The sequence below is a fragment of the Asterias rubens genome, chromosome 17 (genome assembly GCF_902459465.1).
Source record: "Asterias rubens chromosome 17, eAstRub1.3, whole genome shotgun sequence".
Taxonomy (NCBI): domain Eukaryota; kingdom Metazoa; phylum Echinodermata; class Asteroidea; order Forcipulatida; family Asteriidae; genus Asterias; species Asterias rubens.
Window position 1 is genome coordinate 2,421,702 of NC_047078.1, and position 18,313 is coordinate 2,440,014.

The 18,313-nt window shown below is 41.2% G+C and overlaps 1 protein-coding gene across 3 annotated transcripts in view; it reads right to left on the minus strand.

The window, feature by feature from the left end:
• LOC117301299 (cilia- and flagella-associated protein 44-like) overlaps positions 1–18,313 on the minus strand; it is a 39,729-nt gene that overhangs the window by 19,493 nt on the left and 1,923 nt on the right. For all 3 annotated transcript variants that reach the window (XM_033785189.1, XM_033785188.1, XM_033785190.1), the window contains 17 exons: positions 14,987–15,121; positions 13,988–14,860; positions 13,387–13,681; positions 12,462–12,624; positions 11,709–12,028; positions 11,090–11,226; positions 9,464–9,606; positions 8,807–8,965; positions 7,897–8,044; positions 7,417–7,511; positions 7,026–7,232; positions 5,826–5,936; positions 5,210–5,362; positions 4,605–4,725; positions 3,633–3,739; positions 2,383–2,543; positions 586–898 (listed from right to left, as the gene is read on the minus strand). In XM_033785189.1, coding sequence (XP_033641080.1) covers positions 586–898; positions 2,383–2,543; positions 3,633–3,739; positions 4,605–4,725; positions 5,210–5,362; positions 5,826–5,936; positions 7,026–7,232; positions 7,417–7,511; positions 7,897–8,044; positions 8,807–8,965; positions 9,464–9,606; positions 11,090–11,226; positions 11,709–12,028; positions 12,462–12,624; positions 13,387–13,681; positions 13,988–14,860; positions 14,987–15,121 — 3,641 coding nt within the window. The remainder of the gene's footprint in view (positions 1–585; positions 899–2,382; positions 2,544–3,632; positions 3,740–4,604; positions 4,726–5,209; positions 5,363–5,825; positions 5,937–7,025; positions 7,233–7,416; positions 7,512–7,896; positions 8,045–8,806; positions 8,966–9,463; positions 9,607–11,089; positions 11,227–11,708; positions 12,029–12,461; positions 12,625–13,386; positions 13,682–13,987; positions 14,861–14,986; positions 15,122–18,313) is intronic.

Below are 18,313 nucleotides of genomic sequence, written 5' to 3' on the forward strand. Positions count from 1 at the left end.
AGTGCACCTTGCAGAAATAAAAGCCACAAAGATAACGAGTACAACAATTGAATCGGGTAAAGATACTTGCATTTTGAAACCCCTGAACTTAGCGTCCTACAAAAGCAATACAAGCACTCAAAGGTATTTAAATTTTTATTATTTTTGAGCAAATCCCTTCAGGAGTTTAGTGATGGGAGGTGACAAAAGTGAGCCTGCTTCACTTTTTAACTTTTATTTATTCTGGTTGTAAAGACTTATCAGGACAAAAATAGCATGAAACCAATGGAGAGAAGACAAGGAAGAAAGTTTAAGTTTTAGATTTGGGTGGCAAACCACAATCAGGTAGGTACTGAAGACTCAATCCACACAGTGGTCCTGACGGTAATCAAACCAAGGTCCTACAGGTGGATGATACCACTCTGCCAACCCAGTCCCCGTATTACCCAGTTCATACTTCCTGCAGATGCTCGTGCAAAGCAAAATTTCTTGCTTCACAGTTGGAAAGGCAGCGCTTACCGAGTCATATGTCAACCAAAATTCACTTGGCATTCACATTTGCAGGAAGTATGAACCCGGCTTAAGTCAGCGAGTCTTGAGTCTTACCCTAGCCGATGGTAGCTTAGCCTTAGCCAGAGCTTTAGCCTCATCAATCTTCTCTTGGCTCAACAGCTCAAAAGCAAAAAGATTGCCATCCCGCCCAGCTGTAAAGACAAACCGCCCGTCGAAACTCCTCTTCACTGCCGACACAACACCCGTGTCGTTATCGTGCACGGTCAAAGACCAGTGGGGACCGAAGGTGGAGAAATCCGCCTGGCTGTCGTCGGGGATGCGCTCTTGTTTGGCGCCCTCTGTGTCCAGTGAGTGAATGCGTATGGCTCCGTTCTCCATACCCAGCAAGGCTTGTTTGCCGTTTGCACTGTAAATGAAGAAATTATAGAAATGTTGAGTTTTTGCTGACTGATAAGAGCCAATGTTGACAAAAAAAGATCTGAAACTAGCAGCCAGTGGAGGTTTGATGAAAATAGTGGCATTTCCACCTTTTGCTCTTACATTGTACCACTAGAGTTATAGATTCCAAGCTTTTGGGAAGAGTATCCACATCAATAGGGAAGCAGATCAGAGAGCAGAATTGTCTTTATACTTGGAGATAATTGCATCATTTTGTTTTACCTTGATAACACTTTAGGCTTTGTGGAAAGGTTTGCGGTAACACCATGTAATGACTACATGTATTTCTAATGAGTTGGGGGTGGTTCTGAAAAGAATCAATGGTTTCAACTCGATGTTTTGATCAGTATGCTCTGATCGTCTTGTGCTTTCTCCAGAAGGCGATCAGAGCATACTGATCGAAACGTCGAGTTGAAACCAACGATTCTGTTTAGAACCACCCCCTACTCATTAGAGATAGTCATTACATGGGGTTACCGCAAACCTTTCCATATAGTATTTCCACCATGCAAAGTTTCAAATCCTACTTTAGGCTTTGGTTGGTATGGAATGTACAGACAATTTGTTTCGTTCTTGAAGGGGCACAGCAGTTTTCCTCTGGTTAGGGGCACTTGTATAGACCAATCCGACGCGCACCGGGCGCGCAAGTGTTGAGCACCGGGCAGGCAAGTGTTGAGCACCGGGTGCGCAAGTGTTGAGCACCGGGCGCGCAAGTGTTGAGCACCGGGCAGGCAAGTGTTGAGCACCGGTGCGCAAGTGTTGAGCACCGGGCGCGCAAGTGTTGAGCACCGGGCAGGCAAGTGTTGAGCACCGCGCGCCATTTGCTGCGGTGTCTTCAATGCCTAGATTGTGCACAAAAAGACACCGCAGTTGGAAATTTTCAATAGAGGGCGCTACCAATTTTGTTTTGTCGGATTGGTCTATAAGGAAAATGTGAATTATTTTTGAAACTTTTAGCACCACAGCAAAAGCACAGGGCACCAGAGTAATTGCTGTGGGTGCAGTAGGTTATTTCGAGGCCTGGATTTAGGTATTATATAAACTAACCCTTGATAAACATTCCTGTTAAGTACAATGATTGACCTACACAAGTAGGTTACACATTATATAGGATTTGAGGCATTGCATAGTGAGGTATCAATGTATATTTGGTTTGCGGTAACACCATGTGTGTATCTACTTGCCAGGTAGAGTTTGTTCTTAGAGAACTGTCTTGCTTTATTCTACTGCCGCGGAGTAGATAATCGGAGGTTCGGGAGACTTCGCAGTTCTGAAAAGAACTGTCCGGCTTTTTAACTATTACCAGGGCGGATGGTATAGAAAATACCAATGTTACACAAAAACACCTTATTTTTGAAGGCTGTTTAATAATAATTTGATTGCTTTTCTGAGGCAAGATAAAAAATGAAAATCACATGAAAATAGGAATGCAGATTTTTCCACTGTACTCACGAAAATTGCATAGTACGGATGGGTACGTCATCAGCATCTACGACTGGTATGGTACGGATTGCTTCAGGGATCTGCTCCTCTTTGCCTTGTTTGATCATCAGAGCTTTCTCCTTGTCGTCACGGAACTTGCATTCATACAGGTACCCAGCATCAAAAGCTCCCTGGTAACCGAGAGAAAACAAAGTATTATACAGAGACATCGCCTTACATATAGACGATGTGACCTGTGACATCACATCAGAATTAGGTTTCTCAATTCAAACGTAGTCCCACATCTTGCAGGAAATACTGTATGTTACAGCGCCAGGAGCGTCACTGAGTGATGGACATATGCCCTACAGGTATATAAGAAGCCACAATTATTATTATCCAATGTTTACAGTAGAACAACCAAGCCTGGACTTCCTGCAGGCATGATTTGTACACAGCCTAATAGAAGAAACATAAAATCTTATATTTTATGGAGATTGCACTGTCCAATTTTAATCATTTTTTGATATGATGTAAGGGGGCACATCTCAAATCTTGCCCAGCTTTTACTTTCATATCTCTTGGATTTATGTGGAAATTATGACACAAAATGTTGACTTTTCCATATGACCAGTGCAGTATCGCGACTGCCAGACTAGCAAACGAATGTACAAGGTCACACTAATTGTAAACAAAGTTCACATGGTCTTAAACACGGCCATCATGGCTTACTTCACGATACAAATCTAGGGGCCACCTCAAGGGGATACAACATGTTTTTTTATTATTCAAGTCTACACATTGACTCAAGTTCTAGACTTGAATAATAAAAAAAGTCACTTGAGTTAAATGCACTATGATATTTTTTTCCACACACAAACCCATTTTTTGTAACGAAATTCTCTTGTTTTTATTAATTGCCTTGGATTTGGCATTTTCACTGTTTTAAAATCATGTATTTTATATGTACATTCATTGCAGATTTTCCTCTGGCAAAAAGTAATTTTTTTTAGTAAACCATGATATACGAATAAAATTAATAAAAATGAAAAAAAAACAAAAAAAAACATTTTTTTAAAAAGAATTGACCCGATTCACCTGACGTTATCATCAGAATAATCTTGGATGCGCCAAAGTGGTGGGCAATGCCTCTGTGCATTATTAAGTGAAGTGCGCATTTTAGGTGGCGCAGTGTTTACAGTAAACCAAAATGGTGAGCGTGGCACAGTCGCCGCGTGTGACATGCGTGCAAGGGGTCAATAGATTTTAACTGTCCTCACCATAGAGACCCAGAATGTATCGGGATCATCTGGAGAGTAGACACCATACAAGATGGGGCTCGGCTCCTCAGGGATGAATAATGGAGGCGGTTCTTCCTCATCCTCATCTAAGACAAACAAAAGTGAAGAAAAAACAGATGAAGACAATGAAAATGTGATGTCCAGTCTGTGATCTACATGCAGAAGTTTAAAGTAGTGCTTGTTTGACTTGCAACAAATCTCCACTGGACCATCTTTTTTAAGTTTTTGTTTACAATACAAAAAATAGCACTGGTTTTTGTTATGTTTGCTGAACTTTTAGGAAGAGGTTTGCACTTTTCAAAATCATCCACTGCAGTTTTGAACGATGCCTACGAAATGATATAATTTGCTAAATGCATCCACCATCCACACAGTATACACTGTGAACAGCTGCACCACCATACATAACCCTTGTACTTGAATGGTTTTATATATAGAAAGGTAATGACTATCTCTAATGAGTTGGGGTGGTTCTGAAAAGAACCGTTGGTTTCAACTCGACGCTTCGATCAGTATGCTCTGATCATCTTCTGGAGAAAGCTGGACTCTGATGCTGCATGCTGCTTAAGTACTGTGAAGGTGGATTGGTGATGCACGAAGGCGGGAAATAGAGGCGGGAAATGGAGCTTGGTGATGCGTGGTGAAACCTGCTGTGGAGCCTTGAATGAATTTGTCGGTAAATTCATCCAAGAAAAGGCAGGTTTTACACTCGGGTGTAATGAGAGTACAAGACAACCATACCACAGCTTTCTCAAGAAGACGATCAGAGCACTGATCAGAGCATACTGATCAGAGCTTACTGATCAGAGCATACTGATCAGAGCTTACTGATCGCAACGTCGAGTTGAAACCAACGGTTCTTTTCAGAACCACCCCAACTCATTAGAGATAGTCATTACATGGTGTTACCGCAAACCTTTCTATATCATGTCACATTTTCCAAACCCTCACCCTTCTTTTCTTCTTCTTCTTCATCGTCTAGTCCTCTCTCTCGTCTGATTCGTCGTTTCCTCTCCAGTTCTTTCTGTCGAGCTTCTTCTTCCTTTCGCTTTCGCTCCTCTTCCTCCTCTCGCTGTGAGAAAAACAAAAGTTACAAAGTGTTTACTAACCTTGAGAGATCATAGAGCTGGAAACAGTTCCTCCCACACATGCCCCCACAATATAACCCATCAATGTAAAAAGGTTAGAGTAAAGGTTGGGTCCTGAATTGAAATTTTGTTGAAATATTTCTCTTGTTAAAGTATTATTTACACCTCTCAAACAAAACCAAAGTTCCGTTTCAAAAATGTTTTTCCAGAGTTTCAACTGAAAATACCATGTTAAAAGAGCAAACGGTATTAGAACTGTGATTGCAAATGGTTATATATACAGAATTCATACAAAATGTTTAACACACTCTTTTTACAAACATTAGTTTTCTAAAACGTATATAGGGCTTGTGGCTTAATTTCCTACTACAATGGTCCAGGGTCACTAAAAAGAAAATGCTACAATATCGCATTGACACTACAATTTTGCTGTACTTGACGTGTATATATTGATGACTTTGTCCTTACCCGTAGTCTGGACTTGATACTCTTGAACGTCATCTGTCTCGTCTTGAGTCCAGTGATTTTGAAGGTCGTTGAAGTATCGTAGGTCCCTGGTTCAGGGGCTTCTACTTCCATCACTTCACCGTTACCGCAAAACACCAACACGCAGTTCTTGTCCTAGAGGAATAAAACAGATAGTTCATGGTTCAAGGTTAATTTTTTCCCCACAGAGTCAAAAAATAAACGACATTATCACTCAAGAGCGATCAGTTTAAAGAATACAAAAGTATAGACATCAAGAACTAGATGAAAACAAACTTGACAATGCAAAGGGATTTATTTTAGAAGCAAAGCTCAGTGACAATCGGTGACCTGTTTGCTTATTGATCACATGGCCGCTTTATCAACTGGTAGAAATATGAAGTAACAAATGTCATCACTTTTCATCCCTTGCCGAGTAACTTGCATGTTCTTTTTTTCTCTCACAGAGTTGGGAAACTACCGAATATACAGTGCTTTACACATCGGCAAAATGGTACAACAAATTACATTCTTCATCTCTGATACAAACCTATCATCTATTAAAACTTTTGCTGCAAATATTTAACAAAACGATTTTTCCATTTTCTCTGTGACTTACAAAGAAGCTTGGTGACCAGGTGATGTGTGTGACGGGTCCAGGAGTATCTATGAAGCCGATCGGAGTGAAGGTATCTCCAACATTCATGAAGAACAGCGTATTATCGCTACCCTGTAGGGAATATAATAAAAAGTATTAACAATATTAAAAATACAGCATATGTAAGGCGCACTGTCCTGTAAACCATTCAAAGATGCCGGTCAGAGATGCAACCAGGTGTTGAAAAAAAAAATTTGTGGTGACGTTTTGGACACTTTCTCGTGAAAAAAATTGTCTCTCAGCAAAGCAGTCGGCCGCCATCTTGCATTTTCACAGGCTTGTACAACACGACAACAGAGGGTGCTTTTCTGCATTTGGAATAGTCTTGACCTAAGTCGTCAATGATCGGTACTGCATGGTGTATTATTACTGTGCTACGTGTAAATTGATCAGTGCCGTCTTGGGTCAATACTAAAACTTATCCAAGCCTGCCATATCTGCGTGGTTGATCGAGAGTTGACGGCAAATTGACTGACACAAGCGAGTTGATGGCAATTAGTAAGACCGGGTGCATGTGTTATGATTCGCGCGCGATCACTGACGATACCAGACGGGATTGTGTTAGTTTCTCCATGGTTTTACCGGCGATTTTCAAGTTTTTCAAATTTAAAAGTAGCGAATTTGGAAGCATAAATCGGGGAAATATCTGACGGATTTTGGGGGTAAAAATAAGAAAAGTCGGTTTTCCGATTTAAATCGGAAAAGTTGCATCTCTGGCCGGTGTAGCAAAAGTTAAGTTAGAGTTTTGTTAAAATGTTGGGAAAGCAAGCAAGAACAAGTGTGTTTTGAGTTTCTGCTGGAAGAGAGTGATGTTGTGTATTTGTCTGAGGTAATCCGGAAGTGAGTTCCAGAGTCTTGGTGCTATGTTGGAGTAAGCCCTGTCCCCGTAACTAGCCAGTCGAGTTCGAGGAACATGGAGCGTATTGCTGATAGATCTTAGACCTGGTCTAGTTTTACGGGGTGTCAAGAGATCGTGTATGTATGGTGGAGCTGATCCATGTAGTGCCTTGAATGTGAGTATGATCATTTTGAATTGAATTCGCTGATTGACAGGTAGCCAGTGTAGTTCATAGAGTAAGGGGGTGATGTAGTCAAACGTAGTGATGCACGCTGCAGCATTCTGTTTTTTTTCACACAAGCAGAATATCTACTATAACCCACCGCTGTCGTGAGGATCTCCCCTTTGGAGTCGATTGCCATAGCGGTGACTGTCTTAGTGTGGGGTTTGAAGGCTTGCTTGAGGGTCAGCGAGGCTGGTTGTTGATGAGCAGCTCTCTTCACATCCTGAGTGTCTCTGCGCTTGATAGTCAAGACACGGACGACACCGTCGGCAAAACCTGCCAAGAGCGTGCTACCTTTGGGATCCACCTAGAAATGAAACAACAAAGATAATGAGAGTTTAATATCTGGGGCCCAATTTCATGGCTCTGCTAAACGTAAGAAAAGAATCAGCGCTTACGGAAGCAGGAAATTTCTTGCGTACGTATTTCACTGCTTAGCAGAAAATTTTTGCTTGTGTAAAAAATGCAAGAAAATAACGATTGCAACTTACGATTTGGGGTACCCAGAGCATGGCCGTGGAACCTGAATTAAACTTTGTGGAGCAAACAGGGGATTTGGAGGCGTAGTCGAAAACACGGACGGTGTCTGGAAATGGAAAAATAACATCAAATTAACAGTACTTTTTTTTGTATTACAAGTTGTTTTTGTTTTTTAAATCGATTGAAATTAAAAGGACTAAAGTTTTAAAGTTTATGTTGACTCCGACTCCGATTGAGCCTAAATTTTCACAGGTTTTTTATTTTATATAGAAGTTGTGATACACGAAGTGTACTGTTTACCGAAAGTGTCCAATGGCTTTAAGAGAAATTTTGATTCCTACCTTCAGCTCCCCCAAGTTATTTTCACAATAATTTTGTTCTCTTGTAGCTCCTTTATACCAAGAGTGGTTTAGCCTTGTTTGGGGCAAACTTGCATTGAAAAAAAAAAAAAAATGAGACACAAAACTGAATATTTTTTTAAAGTAACTTACGATCAAGCGCGGATGAGGCCAGAAGTTGAGAGACCGGAGAGGTATCGATAGCGGTGATTTCCCCGGCATGGAATGAGAAGAGCCTCTCAGGATCCCTAGTGGTATGTGAGAAGGAGAGATCCAGCTTCCAGATTGAGCCGTTCGCATCCTGGGGGGAGGAACGGTGAAATATGGGAAAATTGTTTTAATTGCTGTAAATGTAAAACTGCAATAGAGTTTGACTCTTCACAATTTAATGTTCAATACTGACATACTGAGGATCGCATTTTTTTTACTCCTCAATATAACTGAGAAAACGACAAACAAACAAACCACTGGTGCATCATACATTTATAAGACATAACACATAATAAAGTTTATTCATCTCTAAAAAGAAGAAATTACATCACTATCAACACTTGGGTCCGAGGAAGCAATATCATCCACTGTGGTGTTGATTGATGCACTTTATGCTTGCAATATCATCCACCATTGTCCACTTACTGGCGCTGATCAATAAGTTATGCCAGCGTGCAAAACAATATCATATGATGCAACTTCATCAGAATACACAGTCAACCCTCCAATTGTATGACCAATCCACAGGCCTCAAAATAACCCACGGCACCCACAGCAATTGCCTTGGTGCCCTGTGCTTTTGCTGTAGTGCCCTTTGCAAACTTCCAATACAAATTTAAAATTTTCCTTGTAAAAAGTGCCCCCTTACATGCCTAAGGCCGTGTCCGAAACGGCGACTTCGGCTACAGCTACGGCTAGATCGCGCGCGTCTGCCTATTCTTCAACACTGGTAGACGCACTGATCTAGACGTAGCTGTAGCCGAAGTCGTCGTTTCGGACACGGCCTAACCAGACACCAGAGGAAAAATTGCCGTGCCCCTTCAAGAGGGTGAAGTTCAAAGACTGGACTCACCTGTGCATACCAGATGCTCTGGACCTCAGGGTCTTGTGACTTGACCATGGATACCAGGTGGACGTCATTACCCACTTTCAATTCATTCATGCAGTCCATTTCAAATATACCAGACTCGTTGGCCGCGTCAGCCGTATCAATGGTCTCGAAATCCCATACCTTCACGAAAAGAAAAACATTCCATTATTATATCTTTCACAAAACTAAGAAGAAAAGATGACGTAAAAATAAACCAGCTGGCAAAGATCAACAATTTCATTCCTGATTTAACTACAAAGATGTTTGTTTAAGCCAGAAAAAGTCATTGAAAACTGACGCATATATCAACAAAATTCACAGGTTCTTGTTTGTGATGTGAAACTCTGAGAAACGGTATTAAATGCTATCTTTGAATCATAAAAGTCAACCAAATATATCTTGAGAAATCGAATAAGAAACATCAGATTTTTCTCTCTGCTCTATTTGACACCAGCACGTTGGCTTGTAGGTCAGAGATTTAGGTTAATGGGAATTGATGTATTGAAGGAGAAGTAAAAGGCTTTGGTGAGGTCTGCATTTTGCCGATTTGTTTCAATTTGTATTATTCTTGTATTCAGTTAAAGCAACCAACATTTTTATAATTGTCCGTTCTTAAACAAAAACAACTTGCCAACTTACCCTGACACACCCATCGGCTCCAATGCTAATCAACTCTCCCTCATCCATCACAAACTGCTCGATGTTTCCGTTGTGACAAGACTTCTTGTTCTTTCTGCTGATCTGTACTTTGATTAAACCTCCTTCCCATAGCAGCATGTTACCTGTAATAATATTGTATAAAAACAAAACAGTGCTAGAAATGTTATAGTCACATCATCACTGCCACAAGGCAGTTACTCCAGTAAAATTATAGGATTTGAGGCATTGCATGGTGAGGTATCAATATATATTTGGTTTGCTGTGACACCATATGTGTATCTACTTGCCAGGTAGAGTTTGTTCTAGAGGTCTTGCTTAATTCTACTACTGCGAAGTAGATTGTTAGGGTGTTCGGGAGACTTCTCAGTTCTGAAAAGAACTGTCCTGCTTATTACCTATTACCCAGGTGGATGGTATAGAAATCGGCTTGGACTACTACTTTAGCTTTTAGGATCGTATTTAACTGTACTACCGCGGAGTCAGTTCTTGGGTTGGTCTCAACGTTTCGACTAGCTTGCTCTAGTTATCGTCAGGATAATATTAATGCATGCATTTATAGAGTGAGAGTGCTCTTATTATAGGGTACTGAAGCTCTTCACAAGACACAGTGCAATAAGCAAATAACCAAATGCACTTATAACAATGGGAAAACAGCTTGTCCGTATCGATCAACCTTTGAAAAAGAAACTTTTGAGATGTTTTTTGAAAAACTTCAAGTGACTCAGCTGATTGAATTTGATGAGGGAGACGGTTCTAAAGGGATTCAAACTGCTTCTAGCTACCGGGTAATATCGGTGGTCAAGTGGTAAGACATTTGCTCAAAATGGCAACGATTGTGGGTTCAAATCCCTCCTGATTAACAGCCTATGAATTTTTGTCACAGGACTTGAGTATACAGCGCTTTAAAATCAGTGGACACTATTGGTAATTACTCAAAATAATTATTATCATATAACCTTTCTTGACTACGAGTAATGGGGAGAGGTTGAAAGTATAAAACTTGTGAGAAACGGCTTCCTCTGAAGTAATGTAGTTTTCGGGAACAAAGAGACCTCAGATTTAGAATTAATTTGAGGTCTCGCAATCAAGCATCTAAAAGCACACATCTTCATGTGACAAGGGTGTTTTTTCACTCATTATTATCTCGCAACTCCGACGATCGATTGAGCTCAAATTTTCACAGGTTTGTTATTTTATGCATATGTTGAGATACACCAAGTGGGAAGACTGGTCTTTGACAATTGCCAATAGTGTCCACTGTCTTTAACACACATCGGTGGATGGTTAAAACAAGGCTGTAACTGTGTTTGGTCAAAAGTTATTATCTTCCTGTCAAGGGAACTCAGCAAAGGGGTATAAACACAGAGCTGGCAGCAGCCAATCTCTCTCATACAAAAATTGGTTAAGCGTCTATGATTATGAATTGCACAAATCAAGAAACTGTGATGACAACACTTATTCTACTCTAGTAATTTTAAAATCAGTGGTTAGCTTGGTAGGATTCAAACCCCCAACCTTGTGATTGCAAGTCATGCAGTCTAACCACTTGACCAAGTCAGTTTGTAGAAAACTTTAATTGCTTGTAAAATTATAAAAGAAACGTACCCCACTCTGCACCAGACAACACTTTGCCGTCAGGCAGTTCCACATAGCCATGGATGTCCGAAATCTCAGTCCGGCCAAACTTTCCCAGCTGACCTTGAAGCTTGAGACCAGTGAAGGTCAGCGCCATCTTCCAGAACCTACGATGATGAAACACAAAACCAGAATGTTTCAAGTTTGCCCCTTTTAAAAGTACACTTTAATTGATACCCCCTACATATTGTTGGTCATTTAAAACTCCTCGATGATGATACTCAGTGATACCCATTTACCCCTGGGTGAAGAGAAGCAAATATAGTCAAGTGTTTTGCTCGAGGACAAAAGTGTCAAGACCGGGATTTGAACCCACACCAAGATAACTAAACCACTAGGGCCAAATTTCATAAAGACTGTAAGCAAAAACTCTTGCCAAGCGCAGACAAATCCTACTTAGCAGAAACGGATTATCAGCCAACACTACATGAAATTTATCTTATTGCCACTCATTTCTTGTTCAGCAAAGAAATTTGCTAAGCATCAATTTCTGCTAAACAGTTTTATGAAATTGGGCCCAGAACTACAGTGCAGTTCACTAACCCGCTCAGCTTAAAAAGGGTGGAATGGTGAAGAAATCCTCAAATACCTGATGTGGCCAGTTCCACTCGACGTTAACAGCCCTTCGTTGTCCGGAGAAAACGTCACCCTGAAGACGTCTTGAGAGAAAGCCTTGGATCTTAAGACAGTAGTCTCGTTCATCCAATCCCAGACAGTCAGCATGTAGTCCGGGGCACCTCCTACCGACGCTAGGAGCATCCCGCCTGGGTTGAAGTCGGCAAAGGCGTAGGATTTCTCAGTTCCACCGCGGAGGATACGGTATAGCTTCAGAGACGGGTACTCAAAGATGTTAATGTTTGGCATCTCGCCTTTCTCACAGACGGCAAAGTACTTGCTGCTTGGATGCACCTAAAGAAAGCAATCATTGATAATTTGTTTTTAAAATAAACTTCAAGGGTTAAGTATATCATTTTCATTATCTAAAACTATGCTCTTTTGTGTCTTTTATAATTTGTCTTTCTTTGAAGGGTGCCTTCCAGTTAGTTTAGACTATTACTAAGATAGGGTAAGAGGCGTCTGTCTCCTGAAAAGAACATTACCGATGCCAGCAGGGATAGGCCTATTTTTTTATTTATTTAAAGTTAGAAGAAAATAGACACAAAATGGCTTCTAATCGCAAGTTGTTGCAACTCTCTGAATTGAGGGCGTTTATGCCTGCGGGATTGTCCATTTGCGCCTAGGACGTGCCAAAAATGTTAAGACACTTTTTCACACAAAAATAAGGATGGTGCTACCAGTGAAAATTCCTTGCAAATAATGACTACAAGTCAACTATACTCACAGCAAGAGCTCCGATGCCCCCTCCACTGGTACTACGTATGTATCTCTGTTCCTTTGTCTGTATATCCAGTAGCTCCACAACGTTACCAGCTGCAAAGATCAGCGTGTTAGCGTCCAGCATGTAGAGGTTGGACAGTCTCTTGCAATCGTAACCGAAAGAGTGGCTGTGAAATTATGTTAAGTAGACAATTTAAGAAAAATACCCGTTCAGGCCTCAAAATAACCGACGGCAGTATTTACTGTGGTGCCCTGTGCTTCTGCTGTGGTGCATGCCCTCTGCAAGGTTCCAATAAAAACTTTTCCCCATTTTCCTCATAGACCCCCTTACCAGTGAAAAATGCTGTGCCCCTTCAACAGCGAAGTTCAAGACCTACCAGTGAGTATGTTATCTGTTGCTCCCGTCATGGCCTGGATGCCTCTTCAAAACTTTCTCAAAGATTTTGCAATGGAAGTACCCAGTTTTTATATATATTTATATTTGATATGGTATTTGATGTGCAATTTTTATGTCGTTTTTGTCCTTGTGCCCTTTTGTGCCTTTGTTATTTTTATTGTCTGGATCACCTTTAGATAGTGATTTCATTTCATTTCATTTCATTTGTTAATTTCACAGGCAAAAATTTAAGCACAGACAATAAGAACAGAAAGAAAACAAAAACAAGAACATACAATTATTTTCGCTTTTTGGTTATCCGCAGGCTTGTTCTTTGTGTAGTCTTATATTGTATTGCCTATTCTTTGTATGTATTATTGCCCTGGAAATAAATAAATAAATAAATAAATAAATACCCTTCACAAAATGAAAGTGAAATGGTCACTAATGTTCACATCAAGCAAAATAAAATAAATAAAAATTTCTCTGACAAGATCCTGAATAGACAAACTCGACTCTAGCTTTTGCCCAGTTTTCTAATTGTAAAGGATACTAGAGAGTCAGCATATCAGCAGGGAGGTCCGAGTCCTCGGCTGTCTTGGCCTTGGATACATGCTCCTCGTAATCATAGTAGAAGTCTACTGGCATCTTATTCTCCTCGTCCGTCATCTCCAGGAATGCTTCGGTCACTGATCCTTCTTTGGTTTCACCCTCTTCGATGACCTTTGCAGCGTCATCGCCCACCTTTGACTCATCCTCAGTGACCTTTGACCCATCCTCAATGGATGGAGATTCTTGTTGGGCAGCAACTTGCTCTGGCGCCGTTTCAGTGGACTCTGGATTTTCACCTGTACCAAATGTACATGTATAATTCAGTCACTATAAATTAAGGCATTTTCCCAAAACTAGGCTTGGGCTCCAGCTCCACCTTGGGCGTTCACATTAATGACCCAGGGTATCTTTGAACGAAGCCCGGAACAAGAGACAAAGCTGGAACAAGAGCCGAGGTTTGGAAAATGCCCAAAGCACATCTACCACACTTTGAACTTTTGCCAAAGCAGCACCTTTCTTTTATTAACATCGGAAATATACTTTAAATAAAAACCTTGATATATTTTCAAACAAACTTAATAAATGAATAAGTAGTCACTCACCGTCTTGGTTAACAGGCACACCACTCTCAGCCTCCTCCCCTCCTTCTGTTCCTCCCTGACCTTCCTCGGAGCTCGGGTTCGCATTCATGTTCTGGTTTGTATCCCCGGACGCAGCCACTGGTTGACTGCTATCGCCGGGCAGTACTTCTTGCTTCGTAGATTCACCATCTTCTTTCACATCACCAGGGGTGGTGTCTCCTTTCACGTCAACAGGTGTGGCATCTTCTTTTGCCTCAGCGGGTGTGGCATCTTCTTTTGCCTCAGCGGATGTGGCATCTTCTTTTGCCTCAGTAGGTGTGGCATCTTCTTTTTCCTCAGCGGGTGTGGCATCTTCTTTTGCCTCAGTGGGTGTGGAATCTTCTTTTGCCTCAGTGTGTGTGCCATCTTCTTTCGCCTCAACTGGTGTTGCATCCTCTTTTGCCTCAGCGGGTGTGGCACCTTCTTTTGCCTCTGCAGGTGAGGCATCTTCTTTTGTCTCTGTGGGTGTAGCATCTTCTTTTGCCTCAGCGGGTGTGGCATCTTCTTTTACCTCAGCGGGTGTGGCATCGTCTTTTGCCTCTGCGGATGTAGTATTCTCTTTTGCCACGACAGGTGTGGCATCTTCTTTTGCCTCAACGGGTGTGCCATCTTCTTTAACCTCGGTCAGTGTGGCATCTTCTTTTGCCTCGGCGGGTGTGCCATTTTCTTTTGCCTCAACGGGTGTGGCATCTTCTTTTACCTCTTCCGGTGTGGCATCTTCTTTTGTGTCGGCGGGTGTGGCATCTTCTTTTGTCTTGGTGGGTGTGGCATCAGGTGTATTTTCATCCATATTTACCTCAATTTGAGGAGGCTCAATTGTGTCATCTTTTTGTTCTTCCTCAGAAGTTTTGTTTTCTAGGAATGCAACAAGGGGCAAAATTTAATTTGTCATCTTTATTTTAAATAAAATTGTTAGACAGCATCAAGAAGCTTACAATGAAAACTGAACAGACAAAATAATGCACACAAAAGTAAACGTACCTTGAGGAGAGGCTGTTCTTTCACCAGAGAGGGAATCGGGTTTGACGACATCAGCACTGCCATCAGCAGGCTGCTCTGATGTTACTTCCTCTGGATTTGTATCAGCTGCAGGAAGTTCTTCTTCCTGACCTTCACCTTCAAAGTCATAAAAATAACCAACAAATAAGCAACGATTAAAATTAAATAATGCATTTAAAGTTTGCATAAAAATAATGTTAAAATGAACATTCATCTGGATTCCCAGTGTTTCTTGCAACTTTCAGTTTCTTATGAAAATGTCACAAACACTATTGGCCTAGATTTGAGGCATGACAAGAGGCAATGAAAACGTACATGTATATTGTTAAAAAAGAGTTGAAGGTACATATTTCCAGTAGAATTATAATTTGATGAATTATTAATGATTTAAGTTGAAAGGTGCGCTACAAGATTCTACATGGGGTGATTTTATGGAACAGTTCATCCTCTCTCTGGCTCGACATTTAAACTGTTGGACCCTTACTATGGTGGTGGTATGCTTGATCCCATGTAAAGTGTAATCGGTTTACTAGTGCACTCCTCGGTCCAACACCAATTCAGTAACTTAACACCCAAACTGTTGGACTCTGATTATGGTGGTTTGCCTGATCCCATGTAAAGCATGATCACTACTCAGTCCAACAAAATTCAGTAACTCAACACCCAAGCTGTTGGACTCGGATTATGGTGGTATGCCTGATCAACACCCAAATCAACACCCAAACTGTTGGACTCGGATTATGATGGTATGCCTGATCCTTTGTAAAGCATGATCAGTTTACTAGTGCAGTCGTCAGTCCAACACCATTCAGTAACTCAACATCCAAACTGTTGGACTCTGATTGTGGTGGTATGCCTCATCCCATGTAAAGCATGATCAGTTTACTAGTGCAGTCCTCAGTCCAACACCATTCAGTAACTCAACACCCAAACTGTTGGACTCTGATTATGGTGGTATGCCTGATCCCATGTAAAGCATGATCAGTTTACTAGTGCAGTCCTCAGTCCAACACCATTCAGTAACTCAACATCCAAACTGTTGGACTCTGATTATGGTGGTATGCCTGATCCCATGTAAAGCATGATCAGTTTACTAGTGCAGTCCTCAGTGCAACACCATTCAGTAACTCAACACCCAAACTGTTGGACTCTGATTATGGTGGTATGCCTGATCCCATGTAAAGCATGATCAGTTTACTAGTGCAGTCCTCAGTCCAACACCATACAGTAACTCAACATCCAAGCTGTTGGACTCTGATTATGGTGGTATGCCTGATCCTTTGTAAAGCATGATCAGTTTACTAGTGCAGTCCTCAGTCCAACACCATTCAGTAACTCAACACCCAAACTGTTGGACTCTGATTATGGTGGTATGCCTGATCCCATGTAAAGCATGATCAGTTTACTAGTGCAGTCCTCAGTCCAACACCATACAGTAACTCAACATCCAAGCTGTTGGACTCTGATTATGGTGGTATGCCTGATCCTTTGTAAAGCATGATCAGTTTACTAGTGCAGTCCTCAGTCCAACACCATTCAGTAACTCAACACCCAAACTGTTGGACTCTGATTATGGTGGTATGCCTGATCCCATGTAAAGCATGATCAGTTTACTAGTGCAGTCGTCAGTCCAACACCATTCAGTAACTCAACATCCAAACTGTTGGACTCTGATTATGGTGGTATGCCTGATCCCATGTAAAGCATGATCAGTTTACTAGTGCAGTCCTCAGTCCAACACCATTCAGTAACTCAACACCCAAACTGTTGGACTCTGATTATGGTGGTATGCCTGATCCCATGTAAAGCATGATCAGTTTACTAGTGCAGTCGTCAGTCCAACACCATTCAGTAACTCAACACCCAAACTGTTGGACTCTGATTATGGTGGTATGCCTGATCCCATGTAAAGCATGATCAGTTTACAAGTGCAGTTCTCAGTCCAGCACTAAATCAGCAACTCCAAAAAAACAACTTTTGGACTCTGATTATGATGGTATTCCTGATCCCATGTAAAGCATAATCAGTATACTAGTGCAGTCCTCAGTGCAACATCATTCAGTAACTCAACACCCAAACTGTTGGACTCTGATTATGGTGGTATGCCTGATCCCATGTAAAGCATGATCAGTTTACAAGTGCAGTTCTCAGTCCAGCACTAAATCAGCAACTCCAAAAAAACAACTTTTGCACTCTGATTATGATGGTATTCCTGATCCCATGTAAAGCATAATCAGTTTACTAGTGCAGTCCTCAGTGCAACACTTTTCAGTAACTCAACACCAAGGCTATTCAACTTGATTATGGTAGTCAGTGTATGCCTGCTCCCATTACTAAAGTGCAGTCCTTTACCCAGTTATGTAGTTAAGGTTAAGTAAGGGGGGTAATGGTTATGTTTTGGGATCTTTGTTTAAAAGCAGTGGACACTATTGGTAATTACTCAAAGTAATAATTAGCATAAAACCTTACTGGGTAATGAGTAATGGGGAGAGGTTGGTAGTATAAAACATTGTGAGAAACGGCTCCCTCTGAAGTGATGTAGTTTTCGAGAAAGAAGTAATTTTCCACGAATTTGATTTCGAGACCTCAAGTTTAGAATTTGAGGTCTCGAAATCGAGCATCTGAAAGCACACAACTTCGTGTGACCAGGGTGTTTTTTCTTTCATTATTGTCTCGCAACTTCGATGACCAACTGAGCTTAAATTTTCACAGGTTTGTTATTTTATGCGTATATAATTACGTAAAGATGAGAAGAAGTCCTGGCCTTTGACAATTACCAATAGTGTCCAGTGTCTTTAAGGGAAGTGCAATTTATGATGTATTTTAATTTTTGCGCTGCAGGGTGTGATGAGCTCTGGGCTGAATTCATCTGCGCTGGGCCTAATTTCATGGCATGCTTACATGCTTACTGCAGAATTCTGCGCTTACAGCCCATAGAAGGATACTTGTAGTATCCACACTTTACAGGGTGCTCATGAACAAATACTTCTGTGGTAAGCAGTGCCTTAAAATGGGGATCTGCATACAATCTGAGTCCTGGTGGAAAAAATAAACCAGACATTTTGAAAGGGACTCAAACCCATGATGTTTTACTTCTCTACATTCTAGTGCAGATCACAACAACAAATTGTTGCTGGGCATTTTTTTTGCAAGGAAAGAAAGAATGATCTGCGACTTGTCCTTGATGTTAAAAACACCCAAGATGGCAGATTTGCTTGACCTAGAAATATGTCTTTCTTGGTTATTATTGCAGGCCTTATCCGAATTGGTGGCTGCAGCTATGGCTTTGACTGTTGTCATTGTGAAGGA